Raw genomic sequence first — 21,027 nt, 5'->3', positions numbered from 1 at the left:
TTCAAGTAAAAGCATGGAAAAGTCAGGAAAGGAGTATGTTCCAGTTCACAAGTAGTAGAGTAACTTATAAAAAATGATTTTTTTTTGGATTTTTATTTTTGAGGACTAACTTTTGAGAAGAGAAATACTTCTTTGACTATGACTGTAGAGAGGGATGAGGGCATGAATTTTTTCAAATGGCATGTTGAGGTGAAGAGAGGTGTGAAAGATGTGTTAGTATAATAGTAATAATAAGTTTTCTATAGCATTTTATAGTTTCTGAAGCACTTTGAGTAAGATGGGATGGGCCTGCACTCCCTCCATGCTGCAGGTCAACATCTCTGGATCTGTAGAGTCTTAGAGAATTCCCTGCCGAACTCAGAAAACATGCCCAGGCTTACAGAGGTTAACACGTGTCAGAAGCAGTACTTGAGCCCATTTTCCTTGGCTCTGAGGCCAGCTCAGCCCAACTATGCCACACTACTTCTTATAGTTGAGAGAAGAGAGGCTTTAAAAAGTGTTTAAATTCCGAATAATGACTCCATATTAAAGAAATTTCATATAATTATTTGGTTTCTCAGAGAAGACATAACTTTGGGATCTACTGCCTATTTCTGCCATCTTATTCTGTTAAAAACCCCTGTTATTACAAGGCAAGGATGGGACTATTTTGTAGCAGAATAATGACCTATCGGATAGGGCCCTGAACTTGTATTTAGGAAGACCTAGGTTCAAGGCCTGCCTCATACAATTATAGATGTGTGCCTTTGGGCTAGCCATTTAAGCTATCTGTGCTTCAGTTTCTTCTGTTAAATAATGGGGTTGGATGCTGATGGCTTCTATGATCCCTTCCAGTTCTAAATCTGTGATCCTATGAATAAGAGAAGCTTAGAGGAAAGAGAAGAGGATGAGCAGGAGAAGATAATACAACATTCCTAAGAGCATTATACAAAATGTGAAAGTGGATGAAAACATGTTCCGAATCACTAATAATAAGAGAACTGCATTATTTCTGAGGGTTTACCTGACAACCCTACAAATTGGCAGATATGAAAAAATAATAGTAACAAATGTTGAAGGAGCTGTGGAAAGTCAGGCACTCTGGGACATTGTTGATAAAATTGTGAATTAGTTCAACTGCTTCCTATGTCATGCAGTCTGGAATTGTGCAAGAAAGTGGCCATAACATTCATACCGTTTGACCTATTACTGGGCATATACCCCGTGAGGGAAAAAAGGCAGAAACAAAGGTCCCCAAAATATTCACAGCAGTACTTTCTCTGATAATAAAGAACTGGAAAAAGAGTAAATACCCATTGAGGGATGACTGAACAAACTGGAAATGAATCTAATTGAATTTTAGTGTGTGTGAAGCAGTGGTGAAAATGAAGGCTTCAGAAAAACATAGAAAGATTTTTGTATGGCTTGACAAGAGTGAGATAAGCAGAACCCTGTAGAAAGAGTTCTCTGCCAATGTTAATAGGAAGGAAGCTGAGTCCATAATGGTCCAAAAGAATGGGTAATGAACCATACCCCTTTCCTCATCGTAAGAGAACCTTGGGAAATAGGGCTGAGTCTTGTATACATTGTCAGAAGATCACAGGATCATGGAGCTTGAGCTGGAAGGAATCTCAGACTACATCTCTATGTAGTCCAACCCCTCTGAACTATAGGCCCAGGAAGGTTAATTGTCCAAGGTCGCATGTCACACAGATAATCAGACGTGGAATTGGAACACCTAGGTCTTTGGACTCCAGAGCCTCTGCTCTTTCTGCTATACCACAGCTCGGTTTTTCTTTATTAAAATGGAGGTTCACTTACTCTAGGAGATCGGGGGAGGGAGGATTAGAGGAGAAGCAGCACAGAGAGAAGACAGGCATTCCCTGAAGTGATTATGATATAAAAACAAGAAGTGGCAATAAAATTTAATTTTAAAAGAAAAGCCAACAGAAAGGGAAGTGACAATGGGAAATTTAAGTGGCTAAAAGAAAATCAGAATGCTAATTTATTTTCTCTGTTTCCTCTTTATATTCCCTCAGTTTTATGACCCAAATAAACATTTTTTAAAAGAATCTGTAAAACTGGATAGAATCCTAGTATACTATATTTAAAATGCTTTGTTAATAACTGGTATTTCATAGCTTTCTCTTTTTTACCTGCTGAATTAGGCAAAACCAGCATTAAATGCAAATTAATTTTATATTCATCTTTTAGTGATTTCTTAATTATTTTCATGTATCTGTTTTTCATGTTTTTTAGATTTTCAAGCTAAATAATCTAAAATACCATCATTTTGATCCATTTTTTCTCATTTGTATTATAGCTCATTCACTGAATCACTGACAAATATTAATCAGGTTGTGCTGAAAACAAAGTATATCGAAAGTTGTCTTCAAAAGACTGAAGATGGTTCAGCAAAGGTATTATATTTTTACTGTCATCTGATTTGAGTACTTTTAAAGTCATTTACTTTCTGGCCTATGGGTTATTGTAATTTCAGGGAAATTAAATTTCATCAATGTGGGAACTTTAACTACTGACAAAGTTTGCATCTCTTCTCTAACGTAATAATTGGTCTTTGAGAGTTGCTGTAGTCTAAGAAATGTTCACTTAAAAATGAGCATGACAGAGAAATAAATATAGTGGTTTCATAATTCATGATGCATCTATTGATGAGAAAACTTTTTTACTTAGTTCATGCTAAAGATGTGGAAGAATTTATGACTAAAGAAATTGGAAGATATTTTACTGGTGCACAAGAAGATCTAAATAAATTATGTTCTTTATTTTACACATCCTCAAAGTTAGTTCTAGCTGCAGGTATATCAGGTTGTACACCTAAGGCAAATATTGCCTTTCCACTCACTTCTCAAAGCCAAATCCAGGCATCCCTGAACTTCAGAAACCCCAATGACTTCTACAGTAGATCAGATCAGATTGAAGATAGGTCTTAGGGTTTCCCCAAATGAAAATTGCTTTCACTAAAAAAAATGCTCATCTCCTCAAATGGACCTCAGAACCGATAAGGTCCTAAAACGTATATGTTCGGAGAAGGACGAAAATCAGCCAGATTTTGTGGTGATATTAATAATCAAAGCATATTCTTTGGCAGTCAAGATTTATGTTCTTAGGCCTAGTCTTAAACAGGATCATTTTCCAAGGCTAGAAGGAAGACTATCCAGTACTTTGTTAGACTGCATTACTGATACTATTACTACATTTGATACTTGGGGAAATTAAGGCAGCTGGCATTTATTCATTCATTATGTATTTTATTAAGTACGTGGCACTTTTTGAAATATGGTTGATGTCCCCTGGAGGTGATAGACATACATATGAAACCGCTAAATAACAATACAAGGTGATATATTAAATGCCATCAAGAGACCATAATTATTATCAAAGTTAGAGAAAAGGGACACCAGTGGGGATTTATATCAGTCAGGGAGAACTTCATAGAGAAAGAGAAAGTCCCCTTTGAGGAAATGGGACTGGGTATAGACAGGATTTGGGTAACCAGAGAATAAAAGGAAGAGGAAAATGAGAAAAAATTAGGAATAGACTAAGCATGGTGGGTTCAGAGGACGGGGAAATAACCAGTCATGAATTTAACAAATACTTTTTTCTAGTACCTGCAGTGTTTAAGCCACTGTCCTGGGCACTGGGACTGCACTAACCTGACTGTCCTCTTGTCTTCTGGACTGTGCCTTAGTTCTTCTTTCTCTAAATTTCAATAAATACTTGCTGATTACTAAGCATGCGTGGATATGAAGGGCTTCAGGTGACATGTTAAGGAATATCCTCTACCATTCATTAGGCAGTGACTAGAGGTTTTTGAGCTGGGTAGTGATGTGATGACAAAGGTGAGATTGATCTAGTGATATGTAGGGTGGATTGTATAGGGCAGGGGTGGAAGGAAGGAGCACAGTTAGAAAGAAGGCTCTTGTAAGTATGGAATCACTAGGGATTTAACTAGGATAGTGATGGTGGAAATGGAAGAGACAGAGACAAGAGACATTTCAAAGAAAGACAGAACATGATGACCTCACATACAGGATGAAATTAAGGGAGAAGTCAAAAGTTGACTAAGCTTTGGAACCTGTAGTCCAAAAGGAGAGCAGTGAACCTGACAGAGAGAAGGTAGTTTAGGGAAAAGCCAAACCATTTTTTGGAGGAGGTCAAGAGAAGGTGATGAGGCTCAGTGTTAGACCTTGTGAGGTTGAGATGAACCTAGGGTTTATTCTCAAGAGTCCAGCATATAGAATTTTTCAGGTATTCATGATGAAGGCCAAATTCTTCTTTTTTTGTAACAGGCAATACATAAATAAGATAAATATATGTGTCATGTTTGGTTTCTTTCTTTTAGTTTACTAATGAAACTGGAATGAAAGAAGAAATGGATATTGTTCAGTTACTGGAAAAACAGCACCAAGAAAGGTTAGAAGAAGAGGTGGCTAAGGTTAGTTTACAGTTTTTTCAACTAAAACCTTTTTATGACTTTGAAAACCCAGACTGCATACATTTTACTGAAAATGATATCATTATCAGTATCATTATCAAATTAATATTTGTTTGTTGATTGAATTTACATAAGGACCATTGCCAGATTGTCATTTTCTTACAACATATGATGCTGCTTTTAAATTTGCTTTTCTGTTGAAAATGTTAAATATCTAGTGCATCCCTTTAATACTTTGATGGAGATTACTGTGGGTACTCCCTGGAAAGGTACAGGTCACAAGCTGTCTATACTTTCTTACCCTTACGTTGCCCTTGCCCAAGTGCTCCAAGCGTGTGATGGGTCTTCCTCTTGACATTGTATGAATGCCAGTGGAGCACACAGGCAGGTCCTTGCTTATCCCATGCCTCTGCTTCTCCATTGCCTTTTCTGTGACCACATGAAGACAGCACTGGTAACATCATTAATTGGGCTGAGTTGATTTGCTATTTCTTCAGTAGTGGGGACAGATTCACACAGTGCTATTCATCTACATTGCTTTAGCACCATCAGTTTTATGGATTAGGGGTCCTGCCTGTGCCATTGAAGAATCTTAGGCAGAAATTGAGTACATAACTTTGACCTCATTATCAGAGATCTCATATCTCAAGGGACTCATGTACATGTAAACATAAACACACACATATTATCACTTAGATGATCTTGATTTTGTAGGAAAATAATTTAAACAGCGAAGTTCTGGTTGGACACTTTAGCTGATAAAATATAACCAGTCAGGGAATTATGTTCCACATTTACCCTGACCAGAACTCTGAGTAACAAATTATTTCACCAGAGATTTTACTAAGCATCTGCCATATGCAAACCACCATACTAGATAACAGGGATACAAAAGATGTTTTCTTTGCACAAGGAGCTCACATTCTGCTGTGAGATACAGCATATGCATACTTCTTTGTAGCTTTTGCCTTCTTTGAAGCATTCCAGACCTTCATTTACCATTTGCTGGCCAGCACATAACTTAAGAGAAAGAGTTACTAAGGATGTTGTCATCTCCTTAAATTCTGGTTGTAACTTCTTTCAGTATTAGACCATCTAGGTAATTGACAGTTATCAAAATAACCAAAGTCCAATAACATCTAAGTTACAGTGGGGAACCTGCAGCCTCAAGGCCGCATATGGACTTCTAGGTCCTTAAGTAAGGCCTTTTGACTGAGTCCCAAGTTTTACAGAACAAATCCTTTTAATAAGGGGATTTGTTCTGAGAAGTTTGGATTCAGTCAAAGGGCTACACTTGAGGACCTGGTGACCTTGAGGCCACGGTATAGAACATAATAGGGTGATTTTATCAGAATCTCTTTTCTATCTTAGCTGCCATTATTCAAAATCTGCTTATGTATAGTTCAGCCTCTGCTTTTTCACATTTCTGCTCTCCTAAAGGACATTTTGTCCCAAAATTATTGGGAACTCCACTTGTTTAATTTCAGGGCTTTAGAATTTAGTTCAGCTCACAGATAAGAAGCCCTTGGGATACATTGCCAAAGGTTGTGATGCCAATTCAAATTGCTTGCTAAACCAACTAATCACTGCTTATGCATTACTAGCATGCTACTCGTTAACTTATTCTCATAGTTCCCCTTCACTTCCTAACCCTTTCAGCTGCCTGCCACACTTGCAGAAATGTCGTTGGCAGATGGTTTTAGGCTGTTCGAGTGCTGAGCTGTAATGACCAGCAGGGTTACATAATGACATACACCAGTGTATGGTAATATATTGGCATAACCTTTCTTCCCCACCATTTACTGCTGACTTGTAAAAGATAAATTCATTCAGACAACTCTATGCCTAACAGATCATTTCTTACCTTTACATGTTGCTGCATGAGTCAGGGAAAAATCTTAAATGTGCCTCTGAAGGGTCTTAATTAAGCTTGGTTTTATTGGACAAGCAAGAAAAGTGAATTCTAAAGGCAACAAAATGCCCTAAGATACAGACTTTATTAAAGGAGTTTGTTTAACTATAGAACAAAGACTTAAAGTCTTAATTGTATTGCCTTCCTCTTAAAAATGAATACATGTCCATCTAGTTCAATATTTATATATATAGCCACTATAAAGAAAAATGTAGTTTATGTTTCACTAACATGTGTTCCTTTAATTATATTGTTACTTTCTTTAAAAAGTTACTTAAATTTTCATCTTTTATTAGCCCATTTTTCCCTTAACAAATAAATAGTTTTGAGATTGAATCACTACTTTTGTTAAGCAGGGTACCATAATCAGAGGTAAAGAACTAATTTTTTTTTTTTTTGGCTAGACTTGCAAATATGAGCTACATTTGCTAAAGGTAAAAAGAATAACAACTCTAAGACCAATGTATATATCATGAATTTTTTTTTTCATTTTATATCAAAATGTTGGCTATTTGTTTCCAAAAATAGACAGAAACTTAGACTGATATGGAGAAAAAACTCCCTCTGCCGTTGCAGATCAGCATCTGTTGTGGGATTTAGTGTCCTGAAAAGTTACCTAGGACCTTGAGACCTTAAGTGATTTGTACCATGTCATGTGCCAGAGGTAGAATTTGAACCCAGGTCTTGCTGTCCCTTTCTCCTACACCACATTGCCTCTTATTCAGAAAAAAAGCTAAAGAAAAAGGAAGTCATTTTATGGTCATGTTCAGGAAATAGGGAATGTTATTGGCGGGGGCAGAGCCAAGATGGCGGAGTGAAAGCAGTGACTTGTTTGAGCTCTCCCCCAGACCCCTCCAAATACCTATAAAAATGGCTCTAAACAAATTCTAAAGCAGCAGAACCCACAAAAAGACAGAGTGAGACAAATTTCCAGCCCAAGACAACCTGGATGGTTGATCAGAAAGGTATATCGCAACGGGTGGAGAGAGGAGCGCACTTCAGTGTGGGCCCGCAGGCCGCAGCAACCCTGGAGCAGGCCTCAGAGGACTGAATCTCAGGAACCTGTGGCGGTTTTCGGACCTCTCGACCCACGAACACCAAAGACAACTTAGAAGGTCAGTGGGAAAAGTCTATGACTGCAGTGAGAGAAGGAGCTAGGTCTCAGCTGCAAGTCCCAAGCGTGGCCTCTAAGGCAGCAGCTACCTCCTCAGCTCCCGGCTCACAGACTGAGGGGGAATCGAGTGACTGATCAGAGGGGGATTGCATGGATTTCTCTGCCAGAGCTGAGGCAGGATTCTCTTGCTCTGCCCGTGCTTGGATCTGGGTAGTAGTTCTGAAGGGGGGGTCCTGGGGCGAAGAGGAGCGCTGGCCTAGTGGAGCTTGTTGGGGCAGTGGAGAGGAAACACCCTGCCCCTTATCATACTACCTTGGAAGAACTGAAAATTTACAGGTCTCTAGAAGTACCTCTAAAAACAGCTGTATAAACCCCAAGCCTGGGACAGTACATTCTCCACATTGGAAGCAGATTCTTACCTTAACAAAGAGTTTAAAACTCAAGTAATTGACTGGGATCATGAGTAAGCAGCACAAAAAGAGTCAGACTATATTATCTTTCTTTGGTGACATAGAAGATCAAAACATACAACCAGAAGAAGACAACGAAGTCAAAGCTCCTACATCCAAAGTCTCCAAGAAAAATATGAATCAGTCCCAGGCCTTGGAAGAACTCAAAAGGGATTTTGAGAAGCAAGTAAGAGAAGTAGAGGAAAAACTGTGAAGAGAAATGAGAGTGATGCAAGAAAATCATGAAAAGCAAGTTAACAGCTTGCTAAAGGAGACCCAAAAAAATACTGAAGAAAATAACACCTTAAAAAATAGCCTAACCCAAATGGCTAAAGAGGTCCAAAAAGCCAATAAGGAGAAAAATGCCCTAAAAAGCAAAATTGGCCAAATGGAAAAGGAAGTCCAAAAGATTACTGAAGAAAATACTTCCTTAAAAATTAGAATAGAGCAATTGGAAGCTAGTGACTTTATGAGAAATCAAGACACTGTAAAACAAATCCAAAAGAATGAAAAATTAGAAAACAATGTGAAATATCTCATTGGAAAAACAACTGACCTGGAAAATAGATCCAGGAGAGAGAATTTAAAAATTATTGGACTATCTGAAAGCCATGATCAAAAAGAGCCTAGACATCATCTTTCAAGAAATGATCAAGGAAAACTGCCCTGATATTCTAGAACCAGAAGGCAAAATAGAAATCAAAAGAATCCACTGATCTCCTCCTGAAAGAGATCCCCAAAGGAAAACTCCTAGAAATATTGTAGCCAAATTCCAGAGTTCCCAGGTCCAGGAAAAAAATATTACAAGCAGCCAGAAAGAAACAATTCAAGTATTGTGGAAACACAATCAGGATTACACAAGATTTAGCAGCTTCTACATTAAGGGACCGCAGGGCATGGAATATAATATTCCGGAGGGCAAAGGAGATAGGATTACAACCAAGAATCACCTACCCAGCAAAACTGAGTATAATCCTTCAGGGGAAAAAATGGTCATTCAGTGACATAGAGGACTTTCAAGCATTCTTGATGAAAAGACCAGAGCTGAATAGAAAATTTGACTTTCCAATACAAGACTCAAGTGGAACATGAAGAGGTAAACAGGAAAGAGAAAATCATAAGAGACTTATTAAGGTTGAACTGTTTACATTCCTGCATGGAAAGATGATATTTGTAACTTATGAGACCTTTGTCAGTATTAGGGTAGTTAGAGGGAAAAAATTATCTGTATGTATATATATGTACATAGATAGATATAGATATAGATAGATAGACAGATAGAGGACACAGGGTGAGTTGAAGATGAAGGGGTCATATCTGGAGAATAAAATTAAGGGGTGAGAGAGGATTATACTAGGAGAAGGAGAAAGGGAGAGATAGAACAGGGTAAATTATCTCACAAAAAAACAGAAAAGGCTCTTACAGTAGAGGGGAAATGGGGAAGGTGAGGGGGAATGAGTGAATCCTATTCTCATAGGATTTGACTTAAGGAGAGAATAACATACACACTCAATTGGGTATGGAAATCTGTCTTACCCTACAAGAAAATAGGGAGGAAGGGGACAAAAGAATAAGGGGGATGATAGAGAGGAGGGCAGATTGGGAAAGGGGGTAATCAGAAGCAAATACTTCTGAGGAGGAACAGAGTCAAAAGAAAGGAAAGAATAAATGGCAGGATAGGATTAAAGGAAATAGAGTTAGTTTTTCACAGTGTGTCTACTATGGAAGTGCTTTGCATAACTGCGCATGTATAACCTATATTGAATTGCTTGTCTTTTCAATGACGGTGGGTAGGGAGGGAGGAAGGGAGAAAATTTGGAACCCAAAGTTTTAAAAACATGTTTAAAAAAAATGTTTTCACATACAACTGGGAAATAAGAAATACAGGAAATGGGGTACAGAAATCTATCCTGCCCTACAGGAAAATAGAAAGGGAAGGGGATAAGAAAAGGGGGGAGAGATAGCAGGGAAAGCAGACTAGGGGAAGGGGTATTTAGAATGCATGCTATCTTGGGGTGGGCAGAGGGGTGAGATGGAGTGAAAATTTGGAACTCAAAATCTTCTGGAAGTAAATGTTGAAAACTAAAAATAAATAAATTTATTAAAAAAAAAAAGAAATAGGGAATGTTAAAACATATTAAGAGGGGAAAAAGACAGTATATTATTTTCCTTTCTGATTGCCTTTTGTAAATCACTTTGTTCCCCTCCAAATTTGTCCTTCCTCAAAGGAATGTTACATATAAAAAGTAGCAGTATTGGTTTCTAGTCAGTATTCTGTAATTCTGAATTATAGCTATCAAAACATTTTACTTAGAGCATTTGGATTTGGTAGAATACATACATGGGCACAGTTTGGAGACAGTTTAAAGTGTGATTACTGTATGTAATAAAATTACTAAAACATCTCAGAATCAACTGCATCTTAGCTTATTTCAGTGAAATAATGTAAATACAAAATTCTCATCAGTTTTATAAATGTTTATTTATGTAGCTTTAAATTGTCACATGTGATTGTCTCATATCAGTTTTAGTCCAAGAAGATATCATCCTTATATAATCGAGTTGGCAAATTTATTTTTAAATTTATTGGTGCTTTACAAAATACATTGTTGTTACTTCCCAATGATTCACCTTTATTCCCTCCACCCTTCATGCTCTTCTTCCTGCCCCACCCTTCTCCTGCCCCATGGAACTCTCCTGCAAAGCAAAGGTAATGAAATCCATCGTCCTGGGTGGATAGGCCACACAAACCCATGTGTCACCACCAGCCTGTCCACCAACAGGAGGCAGACATCCTTCACTTCTGGTTCTTTAGAGTCATTAGCAGACCCTGCATTGATCAGCTTCTGATCTTTTGGTATTATTTTCCTTTACATTATCATGGTTGTTGTGTTCCTTTTTCTCCTAGATCTGCTCTCTCTTCTGTATCCATTCATACAAGACTTCCCAAGTTTCCCTGAATTTTAGCAAATTTCAAATGATTTCTTCTAACCTTTCCTGGAAATTACTGGAGTTAATGCAAAATAAATTATATTTAGTTTTATCATAGCCAATAAATTAATTAAAATTTAATCATTTAAAAGGAGCAATAAAATTATTGCTTTGATTTTGGATTTACTGTTGAAAGTATAGATCATCTTTATTACTTCATTGGATTATTTTTAAACTTAATTTTAATTAAAAATTTTCTTGAAGATTATTTGAGATGGTAATTTCTGAAGCTGCTGCCATGCTTTATGTCTCCAAATGGTTCTTTTAAATTGTCTACAGGTCATTGTATCAATGAGCATAGCATTTGCTCAGCAGAGTGAAATAGCAAGACTTTCTGGGCAAAAGAAGAACATTGCATCAGTGACACAAATAAATACCTGTCAACGAAAAGAACCCTTTGCAACTGAAACGAAACATTCTAAAAATGTGTTTAGCATACAGGCTTTTGAGGCAGAAGAAATGAAATTGAAAGAACTAAAACCTCTCAGCAAAGAGTTGAGTGAAGAAGAATCCAAGGAAATTCTTTTATCCAGTACTAATAATCTTGAAAGCACGTTGGAATTGAAGGACCAAGAAATAGATTTTTCAAGAGAAATGTTCTTCCCAAACAGAGAGTTTATTTTTACAGAACATGTGAGTACTTGTGTCTTTAAGTATAAAAAGATATCATCTTTTGTTTTTAGTATTTCTGTTTTTGTTTGGATTCATTTCAGTCATACAGACAGTACAAGTGCACATCCTTGGAATGCTGACCAGGTGGTCCGGTGGCTTTCCTTTCCCATTGTGATCATTTGAGGTTTTTTTCTTCTCCCCCTTAAACTTTTCACTCAGCAGACTGCTTCTAGGCTTAACTAACATGGAGTAACCCTCATGTCTCTGCATACCTACTTTTCACTTTACCCTAAGCCTGAACCAGGCCTAAGGTGATAAACCTTATGGTGGCCGGGGAAGAGAAGGGATGAGGAGACCTGAAATCCCCATCCTCTTTTTTCCCCTGGTCCTACAACTGGTCTTAGGCAGTATCTTTAACCAGCTGACCCCTTCCCCACCCTGCCCAACTTCCCCTTCCCATCAGACGCCTCACCCACCCAATTCCTAGTATAAAATGCCCCAAGCAGCCCAGATCTCTTCCTATGAAATATACATAAATTTTATTTTATTTCCTTGGACGCCCAAAAATCCCATTAGCACCTACATGCCTACCTTTCCTAGTATTAATAAGTTCTGTGAAAATACAGTGTGAAATAAAACAACATTGCAGGGGGCATAAAGGAAGTATGCTGTAAATGTGTCACCAGCTGAACAATATTATAGCAGGGTTCCACAGCTTTATGGTATGACTTGGTTTTAATATATGAGAATATTTTAAAAATTATGTTGGTTGGTGTAACTTTATGTGGGATATACCTGTATTTAAAGGGATTAAGTGTGAAAAAAGGATTTAAGTTTTTTTTTCTTTGTTTTTTGAAGAGTATTATTTAGGATTGAGCCATTTAACTCCCTTTCATCATTGTTATTTGCAAAAACTCTTCAGAAACCTCCAAAGCACAGTGTGCTTTCTTCAGGGAGTACATAGAAGAGAAGCTAAGAAACTTCATTCTTTTCCACAGTGGAGCAGGAAGGAGAGGAGCTCCTCTCAGAAGTCAGGCCTAGTGGCAATGGAAAGACAGATAGGCACGACAGTCCCTGGATTTCTCAGAAAAATAGAATGGAAGGGACTTAGGGAACTGGACCAGGACCAGGTGGGACACTAGACCTCTGGAGCTCCTTAATGTCAAACCCTTGGACAAAGGTGGGGAACCTGTGGCCTCAAGGCCACATGTGGCCTTCTGGGTCCTTGGGTGGTACCTTTTGACTGAGTCCAAGTTTTGCAGAACAAATACTTTTATTAAAGGAATTTGTTCTATGAAGTCTGGATTCAGACTTCAAAGGGCTGCACTTGAGGACCTAGAGGGCCACATGTAGCCTCAAAGCCACAGGTTCCCCACCCCTGTCCTTGGAGCTACCATCTTCAGACCTCACCCACATTTAGTCATGCTCCTCACCTTCCCCCTTCTTCTAACTTTAGCAGCCCTGTCTCTGAAAGTTAGCACTGGGACATCTAAATCTTCACTTTGGAGGTTCTTCAAATGATAGCAGGTCTCCAAATTTGTTATGTTATATGTGAGTTACAGTTTTGTCTCTTCAAGGTGGCAAAAATATTAAGAAAAAATACCATCTATTCCTTATTCATTATAAAAGAATCTATTAACAACTGTTACTGTTCACACAATAGTTTTTTGAGGCTGAAAGTGAGTGGGGGAACCCACTGGTGTATCTAACCTTTACTATCCACTCTTTCTTCATGGTGACTCCTTGTGTTGTGTCAGGTTCAGGGGGATGTGAAAACCTTACCACCTCTATATTATTACCTGTTTCCCACAAGCCGTACACAGGACCTGGAAGCCCCAACGCTGCTTCTTGGAGATTTCAGGAAGCAAAATACAGTAGCAGCCACTGGCAGCCCCTTCCTTCTCCTAGAACCTGAGAGGAAATAAAGACTGACCCCGTAGGAGTAGGGGGGGAAGGGAAAAAAGAAGAATCAGAGCAGGAAAAAGGCAGAATCAGAAAAGAGAAATCCCCTCTCCCAAAAAAGGAGGAAAGGAAAATAAGGGTGGAGATAAGGTTAGAAGGAAAAAAAGCAGAAGTAATAATCAGTATAAGAGAGAAGTGGTAGGTGTTGGGAATGAGGTGAAATGTCACCTTAGTGGCCATGGCCCTTCATCATCCATTTCCTAAGGGTCCAGAGTTGTATTAAATGATCAGTATATCAGAAGTGTTCACTAGGAAATTCTGTTATAATTGTTTATAAGTTTAAATTACCCCCACAGGAGAGTTAGTCATTTGCTTAGTGAGAAAACCTGTTCTTTTTATAGGGAGGGACATGTAAAATAATGTGCTATTGTTTAATGACCCCAGAAATGTCAGACTAATAGCTTGGTAGACATAAATTTCCCCAGCCTGCTTTGTAAAGGTAGCCCAAACTTGCCATTATGTTCAACACATTTCCACTACCTTCTTGTTAATCACATTTAAAAGTACGCTTCCAGTTAAAATAGGTTAATTCTGTTCATTTTTATACCTCGATTGTAGTAACATTCTTACTTTAAAGCATAAATAGTATAAACTTCCTTCAGTTTTGAACTTGATAAAACAATTCACTCTTATATTGACTGTTAAATCTGATTCAACAAACAATTTAACTTTAATTTAATTTATTTTATTTAATTAATTTAACAAAAAATTAAGCAAGACACTGTGATAGGTGCTGGGAGTACAAACAGACAAATGAAACAATTCCTGCTGTCAAGGAACTTCTATTCTAATAGCAGAGTACACATAAACATAAAGCAAGTTAAGGAGTTATCACTCCTTATCTTATCCTTATCACAGTGGAGAAGTCACATAATGAAGTGCTTTGGAAAAATCCAGGGAAGGAGAGAACCCTGGCAGTTAGGAGGACTAGGGCAGGTTTCTAAAGGTAGTGATGCCTGCCCCGAAGGTAAAGAGGACATGCCAGTCTTCTCCGGAATATTTGGTGGCAGAAAGTGGATTTTCATGTCTGAGAAACAGTTAATAGTCCAGTTCAGCTCATACGCCGTGTATGAAAGGGAATTCTGTCCAAAACAGAATTCATTATCTTTCTCCTAAACCTAACAGTCCTCCAGATCTCCCCGTTTCTGTTGAGGGTACCACCATATTTCCAGTCACCCAGGTTCCCAACTTTAGATCGTCCTTAGCTTTTCCCTCTCTGCCCCTGTTCCCCATCTACAGTCAGGTGCCAAGATTTGTCAGTTTTACCTCCATAGCCCCTTCATCCGTCCCCTTCTCTCATAGGGCCACCCGTCTAATGCAGGTCCTTATCACCTGTCTCTGACTAACAGGACTGCCTCCTCATTGGTGTCTCTGCTTCTCATCTCCCAAAGCTCAAGTCTGACCATGTCACTCAAGAATCTTCAGTGCTACCTGTCGACCCTCTGTGGCACTTGAAGCCCTTCATGATCTAGCTGCAGCCAGCCTTTCCAGGCTTAGCTCATGCTTCCCCTTCACACACTTGCATTCCAGCCATCTCCAGTCTCCATGTCTATGTACAGGTCTTCTGTGCCTTAGTCCTGAGAGGTGCTCCCTCCTCACCACTGCTCCTTGGAATCCTTGGCTTTCTTCCAGGTGCAACTCATGCGCCCCCTCCTAGGAAGAATTCTTTGCAGATCTCCCAAATCATTGGGATTATCTTGTATTTGCTTATTTCCTTATATGGTGTATTAGCCCCATAGAATGGGAGCTGTCTGAGTGCACAGACTATTTTTTGTTGTTGTGTTGTCATACCCAGCACCTAGAACATGATAGGACTTAATCAGTGTTTATTAAATTCAGTTGTATGTTGAGGGTATATGAGATACTGTATTACAAAGTTACTCTCATTCATGTAATATCATGTTACTTTTGCATAGTACAATGTTAATCACAGCATACTATGAGTTAAAAATGATAGTCCCTGGCTTCTAGAAGCCCATTAAAAATAGCTTATTTTGTGTTATTTGTTCCCAAAAAATATGTCAATAGAGTTGTAGACTAACTTGTCTGAGAGGGATCTTGAGAGATAAACTCTCTAGTCAGTTATTCAGTGAACATTTATTATATACCTACTATGTGTCAGGCATGGTGCTAAGCCCTGGGGATACAAAGAAAGGCAAAGACAGTCCCTGCCCTCAAGGAGCTCACAGTCTAATGGGGGAGACAGCAGACAAACAACTATATACAGACAAGCTGTATGGAAGATAAATTGGAGATCATCAACATAGGGAAGGTTCTGATTACATCTAAACTTGGATAGCTAATTCCACTGCTTTGAAAATAATATAGACCAATTAAGCCAATTTTTTTTCATATTCATTTGGGAGTGTTATTATGGCATGCCTCTGTTTTTCTTTGCACATAAAAGTAGGTTTTGTTTTAATATATCTTTAGAGGAAACTTAGAGGATAAAGAACTAGAATGCTTTTGATATTCATTTAAATATATGAATGCCTACATATTTTAAAAATTTTTTTATTAATTTATTTTTAGTTTTCAACATTCACTTCTACAAGCTTTTGAGTTTTAAATTTTCTCCCCCTCCCTTTCCGCCTCCCTCCCCAAAATGGCGTGCAGTTTGATATAGAATGCTTACGTATTTTCAATACGCTCTGAAATAAATTACATTTGCAAACTGATGTTAAATTTTCTAGATCCAGGATGAGATTTTGGCATCAAATACAGACGCTTCTAGGCAACTGCTGGTACCTGAAGAGCAGTTGGAAGACCTGAGGCAGGAGTTGGTGCGGCAGTACCAGGAGCACCAGCAGGCCACCGAGTTGTTGAAGCAAGCTCACATGCGCCAGATGGAGAGGCAGCGGGAAGACCAAGAGCAGCTGCAGGAGGAGATCCGGAGGCTGCACAGGGAATTAGCCCAGGTCAGCATCCTCTGTGCGAGGGAAGGAAGACCCTTATTGTTCAGGGTGCATCAGGAGCTTTTGGTTTGCCAAATTTCCAATAAACTGTTCAAGGAGACAGTCTCATTGTGCTAGGTCTCATAGGGAGGCTTTCTGTAACCTCTCCTGGAAGTCTGCTGCTATTTCCTAGTGGGTCTTTCATCGTGTGTACAGGCCATTTCCAACACTGACTTGATGGTCCAAGGATTGGTTTTGCCCCATTTGTTTTTCGTTTGTCCTGGAGTGGTATAATCTGCATGTGGCTTCATTAGGTTTTGCCGCATTCTCCGTGTGCATAGGTCCAACTGGGCACCAAAGAGATAGACCTCTTTCCTGCTCTAATCTGACTAATTACAAGTAGATTCTCTCGAAGGTGACATGTTTCCAGAACTCTCTCTAGGGGAAGATCTTATTTTGATTCTAGAAACACAAATTTATATCATTTCTACCCTTTCCTGACTGAAAATTTATGTACTTTGCTTGGAATTTGGGAGCCGGGTTCTTGAAAATTTCTGTACAGAAAAGCATACTCACAAAATCAATGGAGAAGATGTAATAGACCAAAACAGCTTTCAATTATCAGTAATCTCTGGGGGACAAAAGCTCCAAGCCTCTTTGAATTTAGGTTTGTATGCTTAAAAAAAAAAAAAATATGAAATGACCAGAAAATTTTTTAAAATTCTGTCAAATATAATGATAGAAGTATTTTTTGAAGTATGGAATATAATATTTAAATAGTATACCTGATGAATCAACTTTTCTCCATTGCATTTTGTGAATTTAAATTTCTGATTTTTCAATGCAAAATTAGTCTTAAAAATAATATCTGAAAGGCTTATTCAAGCCCTAAATATTTAGGTGAAACTAACATTTTTTAAAAGTCTGAAAATTTTGCATTGAAAACTGAATACTTTTAACCCCTTGAAGTGGGATGGAATTACCCAGGTCTGTTAGTTCTAGGGGTTAAAAGACATCAATAACTCAATCAATAAAAATTTATTAAGTGCCTGCTACATTCTAGGCACTGTGTTAAATGCTGGGACATCTGCTTTAATGTTCCTGATTTCTCTCCTCCCCCTCCTATCGCAAGCAGTATTCTCTCATGACCTTTTCTCTTATTTAGAGTGCCTCAATAGATAATGAAAACCTGGTTACAGAGAGAGAGAGGGTGCTTTTAGAGGAGCTGGAAACCCTACAGCAGCGATCATTAGCTGGAAGAGAGAAGCTGTGTTGTGAGCTGCGCAGCAGCTGTACGCAAACACAGGTAGCGTGGACGTGGATTTGGGCCGGCCTGGCTGCAGCGCTCTGGCTGGGCACCAGCGTGTGTTTGTCCTCTTCAGGCTTTGGGTTCTGCTTCCTCGTACCGGCTTGAATGCAAGGTTGCAGGAGCCCAGATGCCTTGCATGCCACGTCAGATGAAGGGCAATGACCACATTGCTGGTCCAGCCCTCTGGGCACCCAGGAGCCTTGTGACCATCCTTATCGGAATGTGTGTGTTGCATCCATGATCTTTTCTCATATACGTGTCTCAGTGTTTTGTCATTTCTTGATAATACTAATCCCATGATATAAAGTCGGGTTAAATATTATTTCAAATGGTATCTAATTTGTACATAAACTTTTTGGTTTCACTTTGTAACTAAGAGGAAGAATGACATGCCATTTCCAAAATGACCGGATTTTTGTTTCTCTTATCCTCCCTGCCTTTACAAAAACTAATGCAGGATGAAAATGAGAACCAAGTAGTCGAAGAACAACAAATTGTTCAGGATGAATCAGAGGACAAATCTCAAACTGTGGCTTCTGACATTCTCTCTAAAGAAAGGTATAGAAGATGTGGGTGTAGTTTTGTAGTTTGCTTTATTTTAGTATTATTATTATTATTTTTGAATGATTATTTTGTTTACATTAAACTACTTAGTGATAGCACTGCTGTCTTGCTGATCTTTTATCTTTTGTCTAAGAATCAATGTGCCCTTTATGCAACAAAACTATCAATACAGGGGCAGCTAGGTGGTGCAGTGGATGGAGCACCGGCCCTGAAGTCAGGAGGACCTGAGTTCAAATCCGGCCTCAGACCAAACACTTGACACTTACTAGCTGTGTGACCCTGGGCACGTCGCTTAACCCCAACTGCCTAAAAAAAAACAAAACAAAAAAAAAACTATCAATACATATGAAGAGGAGTACCAGGTTTTCTACAAGTTGCATTAGACAAACAGAAATTACCAGAGGCCTTACAGAATACTGGATTTGGAGTCAGAGCTTCTGCCACTCACCACTATGTGCCTTTGGGCAAGAGACTGAATTTTGGTTTCCTCATTTGAAAAATTAAGGAATTGGACCAGATGGCTTTGAAGGTCCTTTCTTCTCTAAATCTGTGATCCTAAAACCATCCCTTTTTTGGCATTCTAATTACTTAGAATTCCCCTTGTGTAACTTCACAACTTTACATAGCATTTCACTACCAGAAGAATACCGTTGTAGTGATGAGTTATTTCATCACAGAACATTTCATTATTCAGTGTATATAGAGATGCATCACAGAATATTTCTTTTCTGGTTTTTTTCATACTCAAAACATTGTGTAATTCCTACTTGAGATTTGTTTCTTTTAGTTCACTGCACAGCATACAAAAATGTTTAATTCATGTACCAGTATATTTTAAAAAATGAGCCAAATGTCAAGCACTTTTCTTATTTCACCTCTATATATAAATATTGTAAATGAGTTATTACAGACATTTTATAACATCAGTACAAAATATAAAACATGTCTATGTATTATTGAAGAATTTTAAAATGACATTTTAGATCCATTGTTATTCAAATGAATGTAAATTATGCAGCTTTAAACTAAAATTAATGTCTACTAACTTCATTTCCTCCCTTTCCAACTCCCGTAATTGCCTACCCTCTTGTATCCTCCTAATCCCTTTCCTCAGCTTGCATGGAGGCTTTTGGCCCCTAAGATTTTGGCTCCCCCATTGGATCCTCAGTATGGCGCACAGTCAGTGTGGAGCTCAGACAAGAAAAACAGTGTATGAAAACTAGAGTTTCCAAAGAAATATAAAATAAAATGATTTATTTTATATTCATTCTCTAATCAGTAGACTTGTTAGTAAATGTTTAATATTTGTAGGAATTTGGGTAATAAGTAGTTTTGACGGGTTTTGTTTGTTTTTCTGATTATACATTAGGTAATTAATTTTGTTTATTCCTAAGGATACTTTTGAAACAAATTTTTCTGATGGGAGAAATTTACCCTTATTGTGTTGCTAGTAAAGAAGTTTAGAAAAATGAAATGGGAATTCTTATTTAAGTGATCTTGATTTTATTTTTTCAGTGTTCAGGTGTGCATCCAAATCAGAGAATGTGATTTACAATAGCATGATCACCATTCATTTAACAGAAACTGAAGGAAAATTTTCTCATTTATCACTCTGAAAATGCCATGTGCCTGATATGTCATATACTGTGACTTAGTAGTCAACTCCTACAGTATGAAGTTATGGAAAAAAAATTAGTTTCAGAGACATATTGTCTACCAAGAAATCATATCAATTAACCTAAATAGGTGTATATATAGAAATATAAATAAAATGTAAGGAGAAACACTGAAGTGTCTTCACTGAACTGGGCTATTAGAAAGTCAGTTATTTGATTATTAAAGAATTTTATCAGTTAAGTTTCATAAGATTCATTGCATTTGGAGAAGCTCTTGTGAAGAGATCAGATGTGCTTCATGTTTATTGATGAGGCCCCATCTTCAGTTCAGGGTCAATGTCCCATTACCTCTACTCAGTTCTGACCATCTTAATCCAGCCTCTGCAAAGCCAGAGTTTTCAGTCTTTGGAAATCTGAACTGTCACCCCTAGAGAAGCACAGGAAGAGTGTTAGGGGGGGTTTTTAGAGTGGGAGCCTGCTTGTTAAATGGGTACTCTGAAGGTCTTCTTTGTAAGCTTGCAGGCCTAAGAATATGAAGTTACTTCATTTGTTTCAGATCACTAAAATACAAATTTAATGCATCTTGAAATATCATAGTTAATTGACCCAAATCACTTATTTAAAAGAATCAGTTAAGATATAGACGTCGAAAGACTTCACTGTAAATGAGAGTTTTGTAGATCATTTAAGGGAAATGACTACATGCTGGTTTATCCTCTAAAAATTAATGAGTATTTCCTCATGGATATTTACTGCGTTTTATATATATGATGCTTAATTCATGACAAGTAGAGTAAAATAATTTAATTAATTTATCTTTGTTTGCATGTGTAGATATGCTCTCCAGAAAGCTAATAACAGACTTCTCAAGATCCTCTTAGAAGTTGTAAAGACAATAGCAGCAGTTGAAGAAACAATTGGCCGCCATGTTCTTGGAATTTTGGATCGCTCTAATAAAGGCCAGTCCTCAGCCAACATCGTTTGGAAGTCAGAGGCAGAAGGAACAGGGAAGTCCTGCTCCCGTGAGGAAGACATAGAAGGTACTGGTTTTCTAGAATCTTGAAGTCCTTTTCATTGATAGACGTCTATTAAGTATCTACAGGGCAGTGCAGAGTCTTCACTGGTAAGCTGTCACAGCATCCGCCACCACAAAAAGCCCCCAAAAT

General features: G+C 38.1%; 1 protein-coding gene across 8 annotated transcripts in view; it reads left to right on the top strand.

Annotated features, from left to right (window-relative positions):
• Nucleotides 1-21,027, top strand: part of AKAP9 (A-kinase anchoring protein 9) — a 185,597-nt gene that overhangs the window by 82,508 nt on the left and 82,062 nt on the right. For 7 of the 8 annotated variants that reach the window (XM_027847848.1, XM_027847849.1, XM_027847844.1 and 4 more), the window contains 7 exons: nt 2,303-2,399; nt 4,346-4,438; nt 11,184-11,537; nt 16,172-16,396; nt 17,538-17,678; nt 18,139-18,239; nt 20,696-20,901. In XM_027847848.1, coding sequence (XP_027703649.1) covers nt 2,303-2,399; nt 4,346-4,438; nt 11,184-11,537; nt 16,172-16,396; nt 17,538-17,678; nt 18,139-18,239; nt 20,696-20,901 — 1,217 coding nt within the window. The remainder of the gene's footprint in view (nt 1-2,302; nt 2,400-4,345; nt 4,439-11,183; nt 11,538-16,171; nt 16,397-17,537; nt 17,679-18,138; nt 18,240-20,695; nt 20,902-21,027) is intronic. The other variant, XM_027847845.1, reaches the window with a different exon arrangement.

The sequence above is a fragment of the Vombatus ursinus genome, unplaced genomic scaffold (genome assembly GCF_900497805.2).
Source record: "Vombatus ursinus unplaced genomic scaffold, bare-nosed wombat genome assembly UNPS02005459.1, whole genome shotgun sequence".
Lineage (NCBI taxonomy): Eukaryota > Metazoa > Chordata > Mammalia > Diprotodontia > Vombatidae > Vombatus > Vombatus ursinus.
The sequence above is the reverse complement of the archived record's forward strand: the minus strand, read 5'-3'. Positions and strand labels throughout refer to the sequence as shown.